Source organism: Mastacembelus armatus, chromosome 6, assembly GCF_900324485.2.
Source record: "Mastacembelus armatus chromosome 6, fMasArm1.2, whole genome shotgun sequence".
NCBI lineage: Eukaryota > Metazoa > Chordata > Actinopteri > Synbranchiformes > Mastacembelidae > Mastacembelus > Mastacembelus armatus.
This window is the reverse complement of record NC_046638.1, coordinates 6,740,339-6,764,541: the sequence shown is the minus strand read 5'-3', so window position 1 is coordinate 6,764,541 and position 24,203 is coordinate 6,740,339. Positions and strand designations below refer to the sequence as shown.

Below are 24,203 nucleotides of genomic sequence, written 5' to 3'. Positions count from 1 at the left end.
CATTAAATACTTTGTACAGGAAAAAGCGGAAATTGTGATATATAGATATTTTTATTACAGTTAGCACCTATCTTAGCCTTAGATTCAAGTTTGTACATTTATACAGATTACAATGATTTGCTTACAATACAGTGACCCATTAATATACCACTCTACCAGGCCCTTAAATGCAACACGCATTAGTGGTGCATGAACCTGGAAGAAAATATATTTGGGTCAAAGTCAGTTTGTCATTAAATTTCACCCCTCATGAAAATTTGGCTTTGTACCAACTGCCAGTAGTTAAATATCAATGCCATTTTGTTGCAATGCATGTCATTAACTGAAGGGTATCAAAATAACCATTTGTTTTTGTTTTTTTTTTAATTCTACAGTATATACATTAAGATCTGCACTGTGAGATAAATGCAGTTTAGGTGATGTTCTATAAATAGGAATTTCTCCAAAACACTTTCTTACCTAACTGGCAGTTTGTAATACTATGCCCATGAATGAAGAATCGGAATAAGGACTTGTGTCTTACACAAACACCTTGCTAAACTGAGTGCTGTGAAGCATTTAATAGCAAGCAGCATTTTAAACAGTGGACAAGAAGCAGAAGTCAGTGACAGAGCATTACCCAAAGCTGAAGAGAGTAATGAAAGTCTATGAAATGATACAGTTTTTCCCCTTGTGTCCTTTCTTCTTCTTGGATTTAGTCCGTTGGCTATAATGAGAAGAAGACATGCTTGTCACAGGGCTGAGCAAGTCCTCAGTGTAGTATGGTCTATGGGTCCTGGGCTGAGGGATGGGCTGACCTAAGAAAAAGCCCTCTTCCTCTGAATCGGAGGAGGAAGAAGAACATGTGGAGCACCAGTCATCATCATCCCCATACATCCCCAAGAACCTCCCCATGCCTGGGCCCTGCAGCCCGTTGTCTGACATAGCTGCAGGACTGGATTGACCACAGAGGGCTTGGTGTCTCTTGGATCCACAAGCATTTCCTCTGTGGTCTACTTTGTAGCATGTTTTTGCCCTCTCCTTGGGCAGAACGTTAAGAGCATTGTCAGAGCGAGAAATGCGACTGTGATGCCTCCTGTGGTGGTGACGATGATGACCAGAGGGAAGTTCCTGACCCTGGTCCTCAAAGTGATAGACTCTACGACGAGTCCTTTCACTCATAGGGGGCTGGCACACTGGGAGATCACCATAATGACCATTGTCCACCACATCATCAGAGAATTTGACTTGCTGAGGCTTAGATTGAGAACGCGTCCTCCTCAGAGCAGGGATCTGAGGTTTGGGTTTGTCCTCTGGCAGAGCCATCACCTCTTCTTCTGGAACATTGTCCTCCACCTCCTGTTCAGATACAAGGCTCTTCAGAGAATTTGCACTTCTGTGTAACATAGAGGAGTTGAGGGTTCCCATATTACTGGTTTTCTCACAGTCTTCTGTCTCCAGTTCATGGAAGCCTTGCAGGGAATATATCAAAGGTATATCTTTACTGTCAACGTCTACTGAGGCCCCTTGAGAAGAGAGAGAAAAATATAAAATATTTTCATGGGAACTTAAGACTGTTTTAAAAACCAACCACTGAACATACAGTAATGATTATTTGCTAAGAGTTGATGTATCATGTTACCTCTACTCACCAGTAATATTTGAAAGAGCCAGTGAGTCCATGGAGTCTCGGACACTCTGATCTGTTTTTTTTAACTCATCCGTGATACACTCTAAAGAGTCATTGTACCATTGCGGCTCCTCTCGCTGGAAGCCTCCTCCAGCCCCATGATCTAGCTCCAACTCCTGGATCTTTCTACTACTTGCTGGTCCTGGGTGGCTACCATAGGCAGAGTCCCCTAGACCATCCTGTGACTGAGTCCAGTACATATCAGCCTGGTACTTCTTACTGACCAGACTTCCCCTTCCTCCTCCACTACTGCTACCAGCTTTAGAGGACTCCTGCTTTGGCTTTGCATCCTTTTCATTGATCCAGAAATCTGTCGGTCTGGAGTCACTAGCTTGCTGAAAGACCCCGTGCTCCCCAAACTTTAATAGCAGCTGAGTCATGTAGTCTTCATGCTCAGCCCACTCTTCCTCCTGGTCCTCCGGTGCCTCGGTCTCATCACCACGTCCCCTCCAGAAATGTTCATCAGATAAGTTCATGTGGGCCAGCTTGTCAGTCAGGGTGTCGTCGGTGTTTCCGCTGAAGCCAGGGAACTTATAGTTCACAGAAGGTGAGAAGAGGAGCGACTGTCGGCACTGGTCAGCTGATCGACTGCTCTTGCCCATGCGCACACTGCGGCGGGATTCACGTGAACGTGCTGACTGGAAAGCAGAGTCGGAAGAGTCAGAAGCCTGTACATCCTCCCCGAGGCTGCAGGCCTTGGAGCAGTAAATACGACCTTGGTATGGCAGGAAGGGGCAACCCAGTAAAGAACTCTTGCATTGGACACAGCTGAAGCAATTTTCAGTGGCATGCCAATGGAGTCCATCGTAGGTCATCTGAGCATGATCGACACCTGGAAAAGGGGAGATGGTTAGGAATATTCCTAGGTTAAACAAATCATCAAAGGTGTTTTGTTTCAACTCTAGAAAATCATCATCGTACCAATGTGTTCTCCACACGCCTCACAGTACTCTGCATAGAGAGACTCAAAGCACCCACAACAGTACGGTCTGCGATCCTTCATGATATAGCGCTGACCCCCAAGAATTGTCTCACATTCATAACAGGAGAAGTGCTTCATATGCCAGTGGCGCCCCTCTGCCTCTGTGCACTCATCAGCAAAGATAATCTGTGGACAAACATGTACGCTGGATGAGACAAAATAGACATCTTTGTTTTCCTGACTGTCATCAGTCTAAATTTTTATGATGAATGTGTCGAATCAGCGGAGAAATACAATAAAGGCTATTATGCTTCCAGATTCATTTTGAAAGTCCATAAACCTCAGACTCTGGATGTTTTTCGTCTACCAGATTGTTTCTGAGTATTTCAGGCTTTTGGTTTTACCTCATCGCAGGCTGAGCAGCGTGGTTTGAGTAGCTCAGCATGGTGCCTTCCACAGTGGATCTTTCCATCATGGTAGAAGTAGATCAAATCCACCAGCAGTTCACTACATGTAGAGCAGACAAAACATGCAGGGTGCCAGCACAGCCCAGGGCCCGCCCTCGAGGCAAACACTGCCATTTCTCCACCATTGATGTTTTCACCACACTGCAATATACAGACATGATAACAAGTTTGAATATAACATTGTGAAATGACTCTGAAATTGCAAATTAGCAATTAATTCCAAAATATTCTGACTAAGTGAATCCTGCATAGGTAATTACAATAGAGCTTACACTTAAGCTTCAAGCCCAGATAAGATCCTGATGTAACACAAAGACCTAAGCCACAGAAACTAGAACATCCTGTGGCTTCAAAGTCAGTTTGTTCTGTTGATTAGAGAGTCAATATGTGTGTGGCAGCCTGTCACTGTGTCCTTAACTGCAGTCCCAAAGTGGCAGATTTGTTATTCTGTCCTGCCTTGTCTTCCTGACCAGTGCACCATATGAGACATGACTTTTTCACATCACTGGTTCTATGTTTGGACAAGGTTTATGGTCACCAATGGTGGCTCATTGACCATTGCGAATACCTGGTGAAATACTGTACTGAGTCACTCTGAACCACTGAGCAGAGAAGGCAATCCAGCTTGTGTTTTTTTAATAGCATGGCTGACAGTGAGATCTTTATTTCAGCCTCCTGGGTTTTAGTTCACACTGGATCCTGATTAGCAAGATACCCATAGAGGACAGGAAGCAATATTTTTCTATACTGTACTTGAAGAAGGCTTTTGGATTTTAAAAGATTTTGGGCTATCCTTGACTTGTAAACAATTTCATATGCAGTTGTAAGTTATACATTGAAGTTTGGTAACATACATGCTCACAAATGCTGTTCAGAACATTGCGGGGCAGCAGTTTTATTGTGCCCCTCCCCAGTGCTTCCTTCTTTCTCTGGACACTAAACATATGTAGCTCCTTTTTCTCCTCCTCACTGAGGGACTGGCAATAACGCACCTGGGAAGCAAGGTGAGAAGTTATGGGTTAGACAGCCAGTTTCACAATCACATACTTTTCAATCAAGAAATGGGACAAGTCCTTTTAAAGACTGCCTGGTACAAAAAAGCTTACTGAGCAGGATATGAATGTCGTTCAATTAACTGTTTCATATTACACCACATCAAAGAGCCAAGTGCAGACTGTTGATCCCTAATAAAGGTTATGCACTTAGGTCCGTTTGAGAGAGGGCAGAGAGCAGGCTGAACAAAGGCAACTCTTGACCCCAGCTTGCCCTTTCTACACCCTCATTGAGAACCTCATTTTTACAACAGTTCTTTTTGATGTTTTCCAAGGCCTTAACAAGGGGGAAAGCAGACAAATACACAAACAAGGCCTGTGTTTAGAGTGAAATCAACAGAACGGGCAACAAAGGATGAGAGACAGCCAAGTTGAACTGTGGTGCCACTGTGGTGGTGGCATGACATAAAGCCTCTTTTCAACCAGCATCCCTCTCTCCTGCTGAGCAGTCATTGTAAAAACCACTGCTATGACAGGAATCCTGCTGGTGGGGGCTCCTGGCAAACATCATAAAATCATCAAGTCAAAAGTCACATTGTGCCCACACTTCATGTCTACAAGATTGCTGAACAAAAATCTTCCAGTGTGATGTCAATGTGAATGCCAAGGGCTCACATTAGTGGGATGGCATGGAAATGGGACGGCTTCTAATGCTGTGGGTTTGGTGGGCAGCAGCAGATACAGCTACTCAGATATGGTAAAATGTGCAGCTGTGGCATAAATGTAAGGACCTGCTGTGATGAATTTTATGTTACTTACACTTACATGCACACAAAATATTCTCACCTCATTATCATGTGGTGGGAGCTGGTAGAGGAGCTGCTTGATTCTGAACTTCTCTCCCAGACTGTTGACATATGGGATCTTATCCTCAGGGAGACAGGAAAAATATAACTGGACCTGGAGAAATCATGGCACAGAGTATGGAGATGAGCCATAAGAACACTTTCTAACACCTTGGAAAACTGTATTGCTTACAAATCAGGTGCTAGGTTTTTCTGACACTGCTGAAAAAAAATTGCAAATAAACCAAAATATGTCAGTGATGAAAAGGCAAAAACAGGTTAGTAGAATTGAAAGGTCCAAGTAAAATCAATTCCAAAACACGTTAACAACAATTTGTGGTCTGAATATATAGTCGAGCCTTTTTAAACTCAAATTTTCATCCATCAAATCGAAGCAATATATTATTGTTATGATCTTGGACAGAACAGTCCATCTTTATGAAATTCTTTTCCAGGGAAGCAGAGAACCAACACATTAATTTGTGATGAGACACATTCTGGGACAGCTCTGTGTAAAATGTATGGAACACTGACTTTGTGGAATCTAAGTTTTTGAGTTTTTCCAAACTCCCAAAATCAGCTTCATTTCAAAAGACAAACACACTGGAGAAATCATTTTCTTCATAAATCTGCACTAAACAAGTCAAAACAGATCACCAGGTCAAATCAATTTAAAGGTTGTATTTTTTAAGTCATATGTTTGTCTCTATAGGGACAGGACAAAGCAGTCTGTTATGGTGGCACTTTGACCCTTGGGGCTAACCACTGAAAACTACACTTTATGAGTGAGGGGTCATTACAGACGGCCAGATAAAGAGATGGGATGTATTTGTCCTGTCTGCTGGAGGGGGGCAACCTGCAGCTTTGGCTGTCTAGAGGGTGGGGAAACAGCAATCTACCCTGACAATCAACCTCATGTTTGCTACCCACCATAAATTATGCACATTTTCATGCTGCTATTACCCCTCATCCAGCTCCCCAGGGGCTGGACAACAGTCTGCTATCACCTAGGCCCTATGTGTTTCTGCACTGTAATGATCACCCATAATGCATGGCCTATTCAGGGCAATAGCTGCAGTAAAGGCATTACAGTTGCATTGCCCAAACAAAGGACCCTGCATGTTTGGAATTTAAAGGTTCTCTGTTGTTCTGAATCCATCTTGTTTAACCCATCACACCCTCATTGCTTCCATGTGTGTTTTTTAACAAGGGAAGTGGAATGAAGAACGATGGAGAAGACGAGAGAAAAGAGAAAAATGTAGAGAGAAGAGGAAAAAAAACAGTTGATTTGGGAAAGTGCCACATCACACTGGCTGCCCTGCGGACACCATTAACAGCCCTGCCTGCGTTTGTGGAGAAGGCTTGTTAAAAGAAGGGCCCCTGATTCCTGATCCTGCCAGCAGCAGTAGGCTCGACCCATCAAGCCCTCCTCCTAACAGATCTCTGATAATCACAAGCAGACTTTGTTATACCACAGTTTGTAAATAAAAGCACACACATCCTGCCGGTAAGTGGATGCCTGGTAAAGCCCGACAGGTCTGCCTCAAACAGAGCACCATGCAAAAGTTTTATGAAATGTGTTGCCTGTCCCATAGGTTTCATTATCCAGAGACTCCAGTTGGTATGTTATTTAGTAATGTGCTGAATAGTATGTATCTGGGCCAGGCAAATGGGCTAGAAGGGAGATACAATCAGGTCAGAGCTCTTTTTATTCCCTATCAAGAGGATACACCATTATTCACTGTGGTGACTTTGGGAATTAATGATTTGTGAACCATTGAAACAGATACCACCATTAAACAGAATAATATGTTTCAGCCTGTATTACATCAAAGCAATATCAGACTTGATTAAGCTGAGCTTCCCATGAACAATAGCACAAAGAACAAATCTATTTGAAGCAATATTTTTGCTCACCTGCTCAGGCCTAAGGCCAGGTGGCACCCAGGTATACTCCTCCAGCGCACACCCTGAGTCATCGTCGGAGGTGGAGCTGCGCTGGAAGCCAGAGTTCAGCTTGCTGACTTTCTGCGCCATCATCAAGTCTCGCTGGCGTGCCCCACCCTGGAAGCCAGCTGCTGACACTGCCGCACTCGCTAGGCTCATCACACTGTTTTTACTAAAGTACAAAAAAAGGAAGGATTTTGTGGGTGGGGGGTGAGCAGAGGAATGAGGAGGGAGGATTGAAGTTGACAAGAAATGAAATTTTGGTCAATAAGTGGTTACAATAACCAATCCCCATAATATTACCCTGACTCCATCTAATGCGGTTCTCTCATGTCAGCACCATTTGCCTGAATGTTAACCACCAGCTGAATCACACCATCACTGTCTCTTTCATTAGGTCCACAGTCCCCCTCAAAGTCCCATTATGGTATTTGAGCAAGCTTTTCTTGGTTCACTTCTGGTGATGAGTCTACACAATAAAGACGCTCATAAAGAGAACTCTACCCTTTCACTGCTATTGTGGTGGCAGTCAAACATGTGCCCGCCTCATGTGGCTTTTGAGGATACAGAGACATTAGGAAATTCCCAAAACTTCATGAGGTGACGTCCAATCTCATTATAGTGACATTAACAAGCAGTTAGTGATTTTTAAATACATGCAGTGGAATTCAGACTTTCGTGTATATATATGCCCGATCTTGGACAATGTTGTACAGACCACACATTCCTGTGCCATAATATAATACAGTTTCCATTAAAACAAAAGTAATAATAACACTGGCTGGTAAATCTTTCAGGTTTCACCGTATCTGTGGAGCTTAGGTCTGCATGAGTCATCATTTTAGCCTGCTGCTACGTCATACTATGTCCCAAAAGGGTCTGTCACATGGGTTCTGACACTGGCTTGATCAGTTGAGGCAGAGGTCTGAGTAAACACAGGCCTAGCCTTCAAACAGGGCCACCATATGGGGAATGTCCACACGCCTGGTCTTTCCATTCATCTCCCCTTTTTCTTTGGACTGTTTGTTTTCCAACCTGGTGCAGTGAGTGTCTGATCCCCCTTTCATCTTTTACATGGACAGAACAAGACCAGACAGGTGAAGCAGCTGGACAGGGAGGGATGGATAAAGGGACAACGCAGACAATGCTGACATACACTGATACTCGACTGGGCAGTGACGAAGGGACAGAAGGAAGAAAATAGAGCAAGGAGATCAAAGACTGGCACTGTTGTGACCTATGTGGTGTCCATAGTCAGTAATGCATTTCTACACATCCACACATTTGAAGATATGACTGCCCAGCTATAGTAAAAACAGAAACGGCAACTGGACAAAGTGAGGCTGACATGTGCAAGAGACCATGTTTAAGAATTTATGTCTTTGCGCTCTGAAAAGTTGTGCTGAGTTGCTTTAATTGATGTGCAGCTTTGTACATTTGACAAAGTGAGGCATCACCGTTTTTGTTCTGTTTTTGACACTTCTAAAAGCCTTACAACTTCCTGGGCCGTTGTAAGCTTTGCAGGACCAAGCAAACATGGAGATGATGGATGTATGTCCAGTTGTGGTCATTTCTCACAGACCAAGGGCTCTAACTGAGATCAAATGGGGGCCAAGCCTGCGTCCAGCAGCCTGCCCCTTACACCCCCTCCCCTGAGCCTGCACCCCCTATGGCTGGCAAGGGCACTGAGGCCGCAGATAAACAGCTGAGAAAACCAGACACACTTGAATGCAGCCTTTGAACACAGGAATGAAAGGGAGCCTGAAAATCTGCGCTCTCTCTCCCAAAATGATATATATACCTGGCTGCCTCTGGAAGTGTGCAGTTCCGATGCCTGTATAGAGACGGCATGCAATTCATGCTGCAGCCAACAAAAGTGCAGGCATGTAGACACACAGACAAATGCTACTGTGGGCTATGCTGCTTTCACACACACAAAGCATCACAAGCACCTTGTCAGTCAGCTGTATGCTGTGTACCCTGCTTCTTGTTTAGTGACAACTATTTCTAAGACAGTGGCACACCAGACCCTCCAGGGGATGATTAATTGCTCCACACACTCCTCACTGGACCAGGCCGCTACTGTCTATTAATATAGACTCATCTTCCTCAAGGACAGGTCAGTCCTGGTGGCCAACGACTGGCACGCCATCCTCTAATAACAGAACAGTTAAAGACTGCCAGAGTTAAGTATCATTGATAGCGGGAGCAGAGGAAACTTGGGCTTTTTTGGGAATTTGTGACTACTTTGTGCCATAAAATGTCAAGTCAGGCAAACTGGCTTCTAAGACGTCCCATTACAAAAGTCTCTAATGTCCTGAACAATAGTGCCTTTGTGAAGGAATCAACTGAGGGCTTGTTTCATCAAGAGCCTGTTTATCTCACGTTAAGTCTTTTTTTCTCCTAAAGATGTGGTGTTATCTCCATATGTATGACAACCCAGATAACCTGTCTTCAGAAGAGCAGGGCAAGAAATAAGACTCTCTTGTTCTATTTTGCATCTATTGAATTGCAAATTAGACCAAAATAACCTGCAAAAATGTGGCCTTGTTTGAGAGTAGCTTGGGTTTCACGTGGGAGATAGCTAACTATAGGCAGGTTCAGTCAGGAGCCAAGTGACTCCAACCTCACATCTCCACATTTCATCAAGCACTGACTCACTCCTGCTGTCTGTGAGGAAGATGTTTGCTTTCACATGTTGGCCAAGTATCTGAAAGGATGTCTCCTCACAGCAATGTCGGGCTTGAACTTTAGCCAGGCCAGACGGATACAGGATGGAGACGGTGTCAGGCAAACCCCTTTTTTCATATAATCACATCTGCTTGTATGCTAGTTTTTCCTTTGGATGTCAGTTTCCCCTGACTTTGTCCAAAATACATCCCTAAAATTTTGAGTGACTGAAGCTCTGAGCCAACTAACTTAACCATGCCTACTTTGACTTGCCAACTCACTGACTCATCAATTGTGCTGGCTTTTTAAAGTTTTTCTCCTAACAAGGGGCCCATGGTTTGTGAGACTAGTTTTTAAACTGCCCCTGCTCACTGCCCTCCTCCCACATTAGCCAGACCCCTGCAGCCCTGAATGTTTAACAGCCACTCTCTTTTGTAGAGGTGCTTGTTAACATGGCTTTGGGAGCCGCAGGCCTGCATATCTGACTGATCTGCCCACAGAGGGCCACAGGGTGGGTGGGAGTGCTATCGGACTAAGGATAAAATGGGCTGACTGACATGTATGAAAATGTTAATGTGTCCTGTTCAACAAAAGGAAAGGAGAGGAAATTTAGGTCAAAGCAGGTGAAAGAGGGAACCTCAAACACATTCTTGCTTTGAAAGTGAATGAAGATTTTAAAACATCCCACTGGCAATTTAGAATGAATGAAGAGGCTTGTGTTGTAGGAAAAAAAGTGCTCAACGTCTTGTTACACTGAAAGCTTATATTCAAACAGGCTCTACATGACAGGAACTTAGTGAACGTGCAAAACTGATTTATTACAGAACAAAATAACCACTGATGTGTATTTAGCCTCGAGAAAGTACTGTGGAGACTCAACATAGTGTGTTAACTACAGCATAATATTATTTATCACTTTGAGGAATATAGACTTCTCACATGACTTCATGCTGTGACTGACCAGTAAATACAGCTGCCAGTGACATTTTTAAAGAGTATTCAGCAGCACTTCAACCAAAGTTCAGACACTGGAGCCTTGGATTAACAGCCCTTGAGAGAGTGCACAGGAAAAATAAGCAGCCTCTGCTCTGAATTACTGTCTATATTCCTCTAGGAAGTGGATGATGGACATGCACACAACGCAGCACAGTGCTCTCTGTCAGACTGGACTGGCCCAACATGTTTAACTTGGCGACTCTGAGTGTAGTAATGCAGGATAGTTCTGTAGTTCAAGAGAAAAACTAAAAAAAAAAAAAGATGTTTTTGTTCAAAGTCCCTATTCACTTGAGCTTGAACTCAATTTTTATGTCAGGATATGTCTTATCTACAGAAAAATATGTAGAATGTAATTGCTCCCCCCCATATCCACAAATATCTTGAAGTGACAGCTTGTCAGCTTTTGCCACATATTATGATGCACCCTTTATAAAACTGCCAGCATCAAAATGCAGAAAAGATCAGATTTGTTAAGACAGTCGGATCCTTGTCAAATCCAGCAGCCTTATATGTACACCCAAGCAAATCAGTGTTTTAGGGTTAAATCTGTGATGTTGCAATAAATCAAACATCCTAAAACCAGCGACTGAAAAACAACATTAAGAAAGTTAATTCCAGGCATTTTGTCTGATTAGAATCCAATCAGTTTGAAAATGGCAGGGTGGAAAATGCAGCTGGAAAATCTGACAAGAAACAGAGAGGGACTTAGTGAATGCAGTACTGAGGTGCTACATGGCTGGTGTTTGGTCAGCTTGTGTAGGCCACCTTTCGTAGTTGGGGGAGTGTTTTCTAAGCCCAAATGGATGGGAGTGACATGCCCACAGAGTTCTACAGTAGGAGGGCCACCTGCATGTGCTGGCCAGGCTGAATTAAGACGCAGCACACACATGTCGCTGTCACAATGGATTTAGTTTGCAGTACAGCAAACCTAATAACTCTTTCAATACTGAAACCTTTTACACCATCTTAATTGAAAAAAAAAAACTTCTAATATAAAAAATCTAATAAAAATTATAACATAAAAATACTTCTACATCAAAGAGCTACATCTGTAGTTACAACATACCAAATGTCTTGTAAATCATGCAGTACTAGGACTAATAATTAATCTTCCCATCCTCCCAATAAACCACATAATCAAAGAGAATCCATGTACATGTTTTAACTTCATAATCAGAGACCTGTTTCATCTAGTACCAAAAGACATTTGGTACTAGATAAGTTATAGATGCAATACTTTCTCATCTCTTTACATCTCTTTAGCCTCATTGAAACCAAAGCAAATACCTTCAAGAAACCTGACTACATCCTTTTCAGTCACTTTCCTGTTGCTCTTACCTCAGTCTAATCCAACTTTCCTGCGGTGCGGAGAAAAAAGGATCTTATCACCACTATTTCTGCTCCTAAATTCTTCACCAGTCTCTGAGCTCCATATCTGTGCAGGATCCTCAGAGCTCCAAGTCCAAGACAGAAGCAGTCAGACTTCTCTACCAAAGCTGTCAGCACAGTAACAGCCCATATCAAACTGAGACTGTAAAAATGTGTCTGAGTGCGTGGGAGAGAGTGTTTGAGAGGGGTGTGTGTGTGTGTGCATGTACATGGAGGAGTTCGACCAGATGGTCAACCCATCCTTGTCTCTCTCACCCACCACTCCCCCTCCTCTTCCTCCTCCTTTCCCCAAACCATCCCTCTTAACCTTAGCCCAGCCCCTTAACCTTAGGAGCAGCCAGTCATGGCAAGATATAGAAGAGTGAGGCGTCTCTCCTGCACTGACCCTCCCCTTCTACTGCAAACATATGCTTCCAAATGAGAACCACCAGTAGAGCTCCAGCTCACAGGAACTATGCTTTTAAGTAGAACATCGATGATGGCAGAGCTCACTTTACCACACTGACCATCCCATATTCACAACTTTCACATGAAATTCTTTTCCCTCCTTCCCTATTAACAGTTGAAAGATGTGGGGATGGTGGTGAACATCACAGTTATGATTTATCTGATGGTTTGTATCTCTCTACTTTTGCACTAAAATGTCAGTTACAGACAGCTGTTTGATAAGTATGATTATAGAGTAATTGGTAAGAGATGTTTTTATCTCTCCACAAACAATTTCTCCCTACCATTTACAACATGCTGTTTAAGCTTCATATAACACTTCCCAATAACTGAACATGAAGTCTGCAAGTCTAAATGTGACTATCTATCATAGCTTTAGCAGATGAATCACTGAAGTCTTTTATACTTCAGCTGCAAATCTGTTGTTATCATCTTAACACTGACTGGGGATTTAAAAAATAGGCCAACATAGTACATCTCAACTTGTTAAGTCATGTAAAATGCATAAATGTAACTGTGGGCATTTGTCTGGTTGTACTCGAATGTACAGGTTGGGGTTGATAACAGTTATCAAGCTGTCACACAAACTTACACTGTTGCAGCTCTAATTCAGCTGTATGCATTTTCATATCCCAAACATGAATAACAAGAATGTTCAACATTTTAGAAAAAAGACAGACCAACACTGCATGACTGCCATTGACTAACACCCAACATTTCTGTTTGCTTTTATCATTTGCCAAAGAACAGGAACTTAAATTACGTATGTTATATGTATGATATGTTCAATAAAACTCTAATGTACATTTACACCTATCCAGGGAATCTCCCTGTTGAGGATGCAGATGACCTCTGCCTCTCCTTCACCTCTGCAGGAATGTCAGAATGTGATTCTCTTCCTGTTGACTGTGAGTGATGACTTCAGGTCAAACTCTGGACAGTTGCACCTTTTGAATCCTTCTGTGATTATTTTGTTTGTAGTATTGTACTCTCCCAAAGACAATATACATTTATATATATTGATATAATTGTGTCTTAGATAACTACATGTTTACCCTTTACACCAAGAGGATTTGCTGTTGAGGGTTAACATACTTTAAGACTACAACAAAGCAGTGGAACATTTTATTAGGAAGCAAGGAATCTATTAAACAGCTAGAATTGTTTTCTTCATAAAGATTTTAGCAGATGTTTTAATTTTGTGTAGATGATGTCAGGAGGTAAATCTGCAAACTTGAACACTGGGTTTTTAAAATGGGGCTGATATAAGAGCAGAAGCAGTGACTGACAGCATCTGACTGAGTGGCATTTTTTCCATCCTCTGCTTGTCCATAAACCTCACATTCACACCATTATGAGCTGAAATATTACAGTGTGGGTGGTGTTGGGTGACTGTTATTTCACTCTCATTTACATTTTAAAAATGCAGCTTTGACCTGTAAATGTTCCCTTTAGTGAAAAGAAAGCAAATGCATTTTCATTTGAAATAGAAATATATGAGTGAATAAAGTGTTTAAAATGGGAGCCAATGTGCATTAACCCCTGCATGGTGCATGTACTGAAGGTGTGTGTGGCTGTGTGGACAAAGCCATTGTTGCAGCCAAGGCCAGGGAGGAGAGGCACCCTTTCACAGTAAACCTCAGGCCTTTGTGCTGGTCCAAAAGACTCCTGTTCCATTAGCAAGTCTTAGAGGGGAGGGACAACACAGTGTCCTGCCTTTGCAGTGAACAGCAAGAGGGGGTGGGGGGCATTCATGAAATGCAAACCTAAGATGGTAAACTAATCTTGAGAGAAGTTACACAACCTATTCAGCAACATTAGTATGAGTAGTTTAAACAAAATTGTTCATCACATATTTCAAACTTAAATGCAATAGTGTTTAGATTAGAAAAGAAATCTTATAGATTTAAAAGATAAAATTAATCATCAGATTTCTGTATAATCAGGTACCTATGAAGTTCAAATGTAAGAGCTTCTTCTACAAAAGAGAAACAGTGGCCTTTGGCAGTAAACTGAGGTGTGGACATCTATTTAAAAAGGCATCTGTGGATTATCTTTACTTACAAATGGGAAACATGGATCTGAAACAACATTTTGAAAATCATTCTGAATTTATATGACTTCATACTTAGAAGTAGCAGACATAATAGGTCAATGTTCACCTATAAGAGCTTAGTTTTACAAAGTTGGACAAGTGATGCATCCCTGACCCTTGTCCTAACAGAGCACCAGAGAGAGCACCCATAAATATATGGCCCTGGGGCTTTACGACCCATCTCACACCTGGTCTGCACCTTCTCACCGCAGTAAACAAAAAAAAAAAAGAAAAACAAAAAAAAACAGCCTGTGCTAGCGGCAAGGTAGACCATGACCAGCATGCCCTGACAATGACAGGCCAGGGATGATCGTCAGAACCAACGCCCCAACGATAAAGTTGCATTCTTCTCCGGTCCAAACATGTTCTTAAAAAAGGGGACCCATAAAACAAAGTACTGAGTCAAAGCTTGATGCTATGTAGATCTCATCCTCAATGTAAAAGATTTCATAAAGATGGACACCCATATGAACTAAAACTTCATGTACTCTCTTTAAACAAGTCAAATTTTGCTCCTCAGACATGTCATAAACTGGGGTCCCAAAGGGGCAAAGGGAAGGTCAGTCTCTAACATACTGTTATTGATGACCATTGTTGAGAATGGGTCTCACTGGTGTGTGAGCGACCTTATAAAAAGTAGGCATTCTCAAGGTTTAAATGACTTGCCAACGGGTATTAGCAGGACACAGGCCCAACAAAAGCCTCAGTTATAAAGGCCAATAAAAGCCTATCACTCTACTGTAACAACAATCCTTTTTACGCCTTGAAAAGAGGAGGAAAAGGTCAACTGGTGGAGCAGTCAGCGCATTGATATTGACTTAGCTGGATTGGCGCTGACAAACTCAGGTCAGACTGTGGGCTTGTTAGCCCTATAACCTTCACATAACCCCTTTTACTGTTCCACTCTTGACACACTAGAGGCAGCTGAGGGCAAAGCTTAGATCTAAGTTAAGTTTCTGACAAGAGACATTTGTAAAAATTATCTACTCACTTGACCTTACTAAAGATCACGTTTCTGAGAAGTGCTGAATGGGAACATCAAAATGAAAAACAGAAAGGAAATCAGAGGTTTATTGGACTAAACTGGTAATAAGATCTGGTTACATGTGAATTTTTCAACTGACAGAAAATCTAATTTTCTTAAGCTGCAACAAAAACGGTCACAATATTTAATTCTTAAGTCTATAACCAAGCAGTCTGCATGTGATTAATACATTACAGTATGTCACGTCATTGTTTAAAAAGAACTAAGCAGATGATGTCATTTTGAAGGGCTCAAATTTCATGGACTCAATCTGTGAACATATTAGTTATACCAATTTATTTCTATGTGATTTAATATGTCATGGATGATATAACACACCATGAATGTCCAGTTTCCACGAGTACCCTGCAATACATGACATAACACATCTCAGCTGAACAAAGCCTGGTGTCAGCACACGGGTTGTTTCTTCATTTTATCATAAGTAGCTGTCTAACTGCTTTTCCAAACATTGCAGACATGTACAATTGGGACAGGTCATATTTCACCTTCAATCCGACACTCTCTCACCTAGTTGTAAAAGCAGGACCTCATTGCGAACAATGGGAAGTGGAGCGACAGAGCTCCTGAGGTTGTTAAAGGGAGGAAGCCCCTTTATTTGAGGACACTATAACTCAACAAAAGCCTGTGGCTGTCTACACACAGTGCAGGCTGAGGATGAATGGGCTGCTCTTACATTACACACTTGCACGGACAAAAGCACTGGATCAAAAAAGGGCAAAGCCTGTCATGTGTGGTCTCCAAGGGATAGACAAAGGCATAAAATCACACATCATCACTACTGCCACCTTAAACATTTGAGCTTAAGCAACAGATCTTTGTTATTATTTTCCTTCACTCAAAGTTGAATAATTCCTCCGTAACTGGACAGACTCTCCATCTCTTCATTTCAGTTCCATATGAAAAGGTTTGAACACTCTTGTTGAAACAACACCCCATCAATGTCCAGGTTCGACATGTGACCTTGCTTTAAGTTTTTATGTTATGATCTCACACCACTTCACTTCAGCAGGTTTAACTTACATGTGGGATTTTCTCCTCAACTTTCCTATGTAGTTCCAGCCCCTGGCTCAAATGAACAGGCCTAGTCAGGTGTGAGTGCTATGGCCAAGTTGAAGTAGAAGGATGCAGTTAAAAAAGAAGAAAAAGTTGGCAATTCCCACACGTGGAAGTGTTTTCCTGAGCTGCACGGCTTCAAAAGGCAAACCCTGGAATCCAACAATGCTCTACTCCGGTTAAGAGCTGCTCAGTCAGGATCCCACTAATTATTAACATTCCTGGAGAAACACTCTGTTACAGTCTTTTTTAGCATGTTCTAATTAAACACATGCTCCAGTGCCGCACCACATAGGGAACTACTCTGAAGACAGAGAGGGGATGCGTCTTTCCAACTCTACTTAATGGGACACAATTTAAGTCATTAAGGTGGCAGTAAATACAGCGAAAGAGCAGAGGACAGCCTGGTGATCTCCCCTGCACGTCTTCCTGTTGCTCTGATGTTGTTGACCCTTTCACCTCCTCGTGACTGACATTCAAATGTACAGGAAAAAAAAAAAACATTTTAAGCCTACTTTCATTATGAAATGTCCAACTGGACATTTAGTCCAGGTTAAGAGGAGCTATCTGGACTGACTAAGAGAATTGTTTGACGTATTTCTGATGTACATTTCTGAAAAGGACAAAGAGGTTATTCATATTAGGAGGTCCTACTTCTTGGGAGCTAGGCTTCTATCGGATTATCTGTGCATCTGTTTGCCACATTTAGTTGCCTTAGTCATGGTGTCAATGTATATTTTTTTAATACTGCTGACAGATATATTGTCTATAGATGAGCTGCTGTGACTTGAACTGTTTGCAGTTGTAAATAAGTGACTGGGTGGGATATCAGAACGGCCACGTACTGATCAACCATTGATTCCAAACACCTGAATAAAACAATTTCTTTGACTATATAATAAATGCTGGTTTAGTTTGTTTGAGACGGAACACTGAAAAATACATTTGGATTTCTTTTACACATTAACCATGACAGTGAGATACAAGCTGAAAAAGCTGAGGCATATAAAATCCCACCTGTGGTGGATAGATGTATGACTTGTAAACTGGAATATGTGCATATTATGTATTTGTGTGTGTTTTTGGGTCTAGTGAGATCCAATCCGAAGCCCTCAGGAGACCTCAGTCAATTTAGCAGATATACAGGCCAGACATGGGGTCATAAGTTCCTGGAATCTGTGTGTGAGTGTGTATGTATGTGTGTGATGGCAGAATGTATATGTGGAATGGAAAAAGGCCCAGCTGGCTGCCTTATCACCTCCAAAGTCAGGATACCAGTCCTCGAATGTAATGTGTCTGTTTCTGCCAGCATCAGTGTTATTTTTGGAGCTGTTGATACTGAGGTCACTAATGACACCGAGTCATGTTCGGCCGACATAAATGAACAGGTGACAGAACCTGGATATATTCTGCAAAAATGTATGTTGCAAAAAGAAATAATCCTTCCTGTGAAAATCTAAGCTCCCTTTGCTTAACGTTTTTTATTCATTTTCAACACCAAACATTGCTCCTGATGTCCAGCATGTATGTTTGCCTTCAGACAGGACACAAGCACACGTGCACATCTGGTGAGCCACCATTCTTGTTTTCTTTGGGAGCCCAGTGCCTATCAGGAAGACAGAGCGAGCATAGCAAACAAAAGCTTGGCTCTTTGAACTGGCCTCTCACTAGGAGCTGCCATCAGACTGTTGTGGCCAAACGAACTATTTCTGTGTCAACTCAGTGGGCCCATTGTGGGCTTCAGGCTGCTAACTCTGCAAGACATGTCCTCGGTTGGCCTTTGTCAATATTGACCCATCTGCATGTTATCTTACAATGTCTGCCTTTACTGTGAAAGATCAATTATAGGAGTCTACAGAGCAACAAATGCTACCAATAACTCCTGCAATAGTGAATTTAATAATTGTACAAACCAGCAGGTTTTACAGTTGAACACAAGTGGAGATGGAAGAACACATTAGTCCCTTGACTTCAATGTTGCCACCAATTTATGAGTCAAATACAATTAAAATAATATGAGTACAATGTTGGATGAATCATAAGAAACAGACCAGTACTGGTTACAAGTAAATGTCTCACTGAAACACATTCAAAATTAGACTTCCTGACTTAACCTGAGACAGACAAAAAGGATGTGCTTAAATTCTTTTATTCGTGGCTGGTGCTACTCAGTTTATTTGACCTATTCTCTGTATTTCTTTATATGAAGAAATGGCATCATTTCAATGTTGTCGATTCTGATTCTGCTTCAGTTGATCAAATCTAGCTCCAGTTGAAACCTGGTTCCAATTCTTGATATAAAATATATATGGAAAGCAAAGAGATTCTTTGAGCTGTTTTAGGTGGCTGTAGACAGTTATTTGGCTTCAACAGTGAGTTATTTTGTTATGTTTTTGGTCACAATGAAAAATTAAGACGTGTATATTTGTTTTCTTGTCTTCTTTACACGTACTTTTATTTGAGTTGCAAATATTGCATTATATCATTTTAAGGAGATATGACTACAACTAAGGACATTTTACCACTGCAATCATATATGTTACCCTAGTAACTGCATCATTATGTTAGATGGCCTTTCCTCTTTTGCACAAAACTATTGTCATTGAATCACAACTGTGAGCATTAAAGTGTGCATAATCTGCGATGTTAAATAGGTTCAGGTTTACTATAACACTGCAAAACTGAAACACATTTTTGGGCAAATCTTCATTATTCCTAAATAGGAAAGAGGCTTTCATTCAGAAGTGGTTGTCGATATCTAACTGTAGCTCTGAATTATCTCTGGAGCAAGACCAATGTAATGCTTCACAAGAAATTTGTGGTGGATCTTCCACTTTGAATGTACTTGATCTACTGCTGTGCATATCTCGTGAATACTGACAAGTCTTGGATAGAAAATCCCATTAAGGAATAACTGTATTAAAAAACAAAGACATGAAGTGACAGCAGTTTAAATCTTCTCCCAAGACAGGTGGAAGAAGATGTACTGCATTGCTCCTGTTAATCTTCTCATGATGTATTTCCATAGACACCTTAAATCAGTTTGTATACTTAAATTCAGCATGATTTGGGAATTTGCTCAACCCTTGTCCTATTAATGAAAAATATTGGAAAATATGCCAATATGCTAATGAGTAAATGTTCTGGGAGGAATATTTTGGCAGACATCCAGCAACTGTGTCCACTGTTACTATAACCTTTTGGAAAAATCTCAGAAAATATCTTTATCAGTCTAGAAAGCCCTTAATCTGCAGAGTCCATTTTAAAACTGTGCTGACCTTTTTCATATCATCCACGCTCACTGCCTCCACCCCTGTGACAATGCCAACAGGGCAGGAGGAACAAGAGCCACAGGAAGGGGAGGTGGGGGTGGGTTGTTTTGCATATTTTCAGCCAGGGGTCCGGAAAGCTTAAACCGAATCCCCTGTTGTGTGCCGGGGAAATGAGCTGGGCTTTTTAATGATTATCTCAGGCTAATATGTTTTCTTTTGCTTCTAGCACTGCGATGCTGTGATTGTTTGGATGGGTCCATCTAGATGTAGATGATAAAGGGAAAAACACACCCTGCTGTACAGCCATGTCTGTGTCAGGCTGGGGCCAAATTTTCCAAAAACTCCATCATTTGGGTTGCTGACATTCAGCGGCATTTTTATGTCTGTTATTCCCCTTTATCAAAGACAGACATGTCACTAATAACCAGCTTCACAGCACTGCATTGTGGTTATTATCCAGCAATAAGCATCTTGCCTATACATGGTGGTGATGAAACATATGTGTCAAATATGACTTTCATCATCTTGGTGGTCTGATGGTTGGTCCCGCAATTATGCCTTGTTGTTACCAGAGATCTGCTGGGGCATTAAACTCCAGTGTGCGAGCCAAACCCGTTTTCCTCTAACATCATCCTGCGACTCCTAATAAACAGAGTTGTGCCTGGAAGCGCTAAATCACTAACTACCTTTAATCACTTTAGAATAATTCCTAGCATGTGGATCCAATGTGTGCCACTGCTTCAGGCACATCCCACTGACCCTCATACATGATGCCGTTTGAAAAATAAAGAGGGGGATCTTTAGTGCATGGTAAGCACAAAGTTACAATTGTAACCACAGAGAGCAGCATCCTCAATGGCCATCCCGCATTTACAACCGCAGTGTACCAGTGTCCTGAGTTTGACCATCCAGTCCACCCTGCATTCAGCCAGGCCCAGTGACCACAGATTCAGGGACCACCGGCGTTTAAACAAGTCATATTTTATCCAACCTCCTGCCAACCTACCACAAACAGTTTACAGTGAACGGGCTCTGCTCTCTGCAGTTTGTCTATGGCAACCCGACTCCATGCCACATCTCTCCATCCAGAGCCATGAAAGACTGGCCTCCTGACAGCTCCTCACAACACACAGCCCTGTCCCGCTCTGCTTTTAGCCCTGCTGCGGTGAGCTGGACCACGTCTGGGGATAAAAGGCTGCCAGAGTGTTTGGCTTGCAGGCGATTTACACGGACGCAAGGGTGATTCATTCTGGCTTTGCACAAACAGGCCTCTGTGTACATTTCACTGGTACTGGGCTTTTAACAGTGGGAAACGTATACACATGGGTACTGGGACTTGCATACTGTTCATTCACACTTAGCTGGGTGTCTGCCACACATGAATACATCTACAGAGAAGTCATACACACATAGGTGAACACTTTGTCTCTGTTCATCTGGGACAAAAAGACAACGCACACAGCAACATGCCCAACTGTTTATGTCTGACACTGGCTTCATGTCTGTAATTTATCTCTTCCACCACCACACTTGCTGGGCACTGAGTGTGCAAATGTTGTAGCAAGCCTCTCTAGTTGAAAGCTATATTACAAGGTGTGCCTACAAAATGCATACTTATCTGTATGTACTGCCCAAAAGTCCTCCAGTTTTTAACAACAGTACTAAAATAATCCATCAACATAATCTACATTTACTAAACAAGCACACAAACATTAAGCTGGCTGCAGAGGACCAGAACTGTTCACATTCCTATGTTCAAGAAAATTTTACATAAGGCCAGCTATTTTAATTCCCCCTCACCTTCACACACAAAGCGACAAAAGAACTTTTTACTAGGCCTTTGATTCCATTAATGGCACCTCTGATTCAGTGTAAAATCAAATGTGTGATATGTGAGGCTGCTCCAAAAACACCACTTGTAAATCATTAAATTTATAAATAACCTAATATTCACAGAGAATTCTCAGCTGCAACAGAACCACTGAAACAATAAGCTCACAGCTTCCCTGCCTTATGTTCAAGATAATCTAAACATTAAAATACTGCAGCTGTGAATTTCAAAACCCTATTACATCAAATAGCCTTGACAATGACACACGTGTATCATTCGTTAGAAATTATTGAGCAACATAAAACTTGCTCGATCTCAGATGGTGGGCTGCATTCCCTTATTTAAACATGGGCTGTATTGATAAGAGAATCTTGTCTAAATTACTGTGAAAAATGTGAGTGCAGCAGAACATGACCACATGGAATTGCAACAATGTTTTTCTTGCTGTTGATTGGCTTCTGTTCAAAAACAGTGAAACTGTCAACCTCTATTTGAGCCACTAGGTGACACCACCACCTTGATTCTGTGTTCTCTCCTCCCTGTATCTCTGTCCCCAACTCTCAAGTCTCCTTTTTTTTTTTTTTTTTTTTTTTACCCACTTTCTTTACCGGGCAGTGTCCCAAAAGAAGAAAAAAACACTATTATATAAATTATTAATAATCACTTGACCAGGTGAGACTTTGAAGTGTGATTGTGGAGAACCTGTAGTGACTATTCTTCATTTGTAAGTGCTCCAATCTGATTTATTTTTACTCCTTTTTACTTTCACTCCAATTGTCCTACTATAGCCTATCTCTTCCACTTTCACAATCAGTCCACTTCAGTGTCCCAGTAAAGACCAAGGTATGTCCTCGATCTGTTCTCTCACCTACTTGACAGGCTTCAAGCTGAACTGTCCTGGTATCAGCAGTGTCCTGTTTTTGTCAGCTGTGGCCATAGTGACAGATTTCAGGTCAGTCTGCTCAATCTGAGCCAAGTGGGTCTGTCATTCACTCAGCCCCCAAGAGTGCATGTACAGGACTTAAAGGCTTATGGTGATGTTTACTGTGCTCTATTGAGAGCAAAATATTGTTTTAGAGAGCTTTGGATACATATAACAATAACTGTTCTACGCCTGGTGGGTTTAGTGCTTTCAATCACAGCTGAGAATAGAAATATTTAAAACTCGAGGGTGTGTCATTGTTCTCCAAAGGAAAAACTTTACGGCATGTTTAGCTCAGTGAGAGGTCCACGAGGAGCGATAAATTCACTCAAGCAGCTTACACTACCTTTTCTATACCAAGATCTCACTGCACTACATGATTGTGGACCTTAAACAGTCATTTTGGGTTAGGGTAGGTTTTAATAACCAGCCAGTGACATAGCTAGACCTGAGGCAGAAAAGTGAAGAACAGAGAATGAAGCTGAAAAAACAAATGCTTGTTTTTGCCAGTTGCCACTTTCATTAAAGCTTTTAAACAGAATATAGGTTAAACAACTTCTTAGTCTGCTGTTTAGAGACCTCCATCTCTCTTTATTCATCCGGGTTAAGAATGAGAAAGTGAGAGTTACTTCACTGTACAGTATGAGGCCGGGGTGCGTGACCATATTCCCTCTCTCAACAGCACTTTTGACAGCTACGCAGCCCTGCAGTGGCGACCAGGCAGCGGTCAGGGAGCGCCGACCAGTTGTCACCAAAATGACAGGCGACAGCTGAGTCCATACATCTGGAGGCCACAGAAACAGGGCTACTCCGACTCCACGCGCAGGAAAGTGAACGTGTCTCTGGAGTGTCTTCGCTGCGTAAAGGCGCAAAGCAAACATTGCTGGATGAAGGAATTAACGCCACTTTGACGTTTTGTGTTGACATAAGTAGCCTCTTACCTCTACGCAATATCGGTTTAAGTGATGGATGTTAGATGGAGTATATTGTTCCCGCTTGTTTTTCAAACTAAACAACAAAAGTAATGTCAAAGTCTCCGCATTTTTTTCGTTAGAGCACGTTAGTGCTAAAGTTGAAAATAAAGTAAACCCAAAGTGTTTAGTAAAAAAAAAACCCAACCGTTATTTAGAAACTGGCCAAGTGACCATGTTCAAACAATTAACAGAAAAAAATGACCTTGCCCACTCACCCCTGAAGTGTTCAGTCGCAGTAAAGCTGGTCTCCAGATATTCCCGAAGCGACAAAAGCGATTTGCGCTGTGTTTCATTGGCATAAATGAAATGTCCAGAGAGCGTGCACCACTGTGCCGCAAAGTTGATCCCAGAGCTGTGCAAACCGATGAGCTGAAGCCCCTGATACTGGCTGCATAGAAGAAAAGCGCAGAGACAGCCTGAACTGACTTCACCCACTGTCACCACATCTCAGTCATTTCAGCAGCGCACGGTGCGCTATGGTGCGCTCTCCTCTCAGCGGGCACAGCGACACGACATTAGCCCTGCTCCCTGCCTATTGGCTTAAACAAGAAGCCCCCCCACCAATCCTGGAGAGACGGACCAGTCTGGAGCACAGCAGACAAGTCCTCCTGCGTGTTTTAACTCCTGCTGCTGTAGCGGAGAGTTTCTGAAAGCTACGAAGTAA

At 42.1% G+C, this 24,203-nt stretch overlaps 1 protein-coding gene across 3 annotated transcripts; it reads right to left on the bottom strand.

Annotated features, from left to right (window-relative positions):
- Window positions 1–42: 42 nt before the first annotated feature.
- Window positions 43–23,993, bottom strand: prickle1a (prickle homolog 1a). Of its 3 annotated transcripts, none has more exons than XM_026312109.2 (8): window positions 23,755–23,993; window positions 6,813–7,014; window positions 4,897–5,010; window positions 3,913–4,050; window positions 2,996–3,199; window positions 2,591–2,777; window positions 1,632–2,501; window positions 646–1,505 (listed from the first exon to the last, which is right to left on the bottom strand). In XM_026312109.2, the coding sequence occupies exons 2-8, from the start codon at window positions 6,999–7,001 to the stop codon at window positions 646–648; spliced, it is 2,562 nt and encodes an 853-aa protein (XP_026167894.1). In that variant the 5' UTR covers window positions 7,002–7,014; window positions 23,755–23,993. The 3 variants fall into 3 exon arrangements, with proteins under 3 accessions (XP_026167896.1, XP_026167894.1, XP_026167895.1); XM_026312110.1 differs by lacking the exon at window positions 23,755–23,993 and adding an exon at window positions 11,847–12,052; XM_026312111.1 differs by lacking the exon at window positions 23,755–23,993 and having other exon boundaries at window positions 43–1,505; window positions 6,813–7,001.
- Window positions 23,994–24,203: the final 210 nt, after the last annotated feature.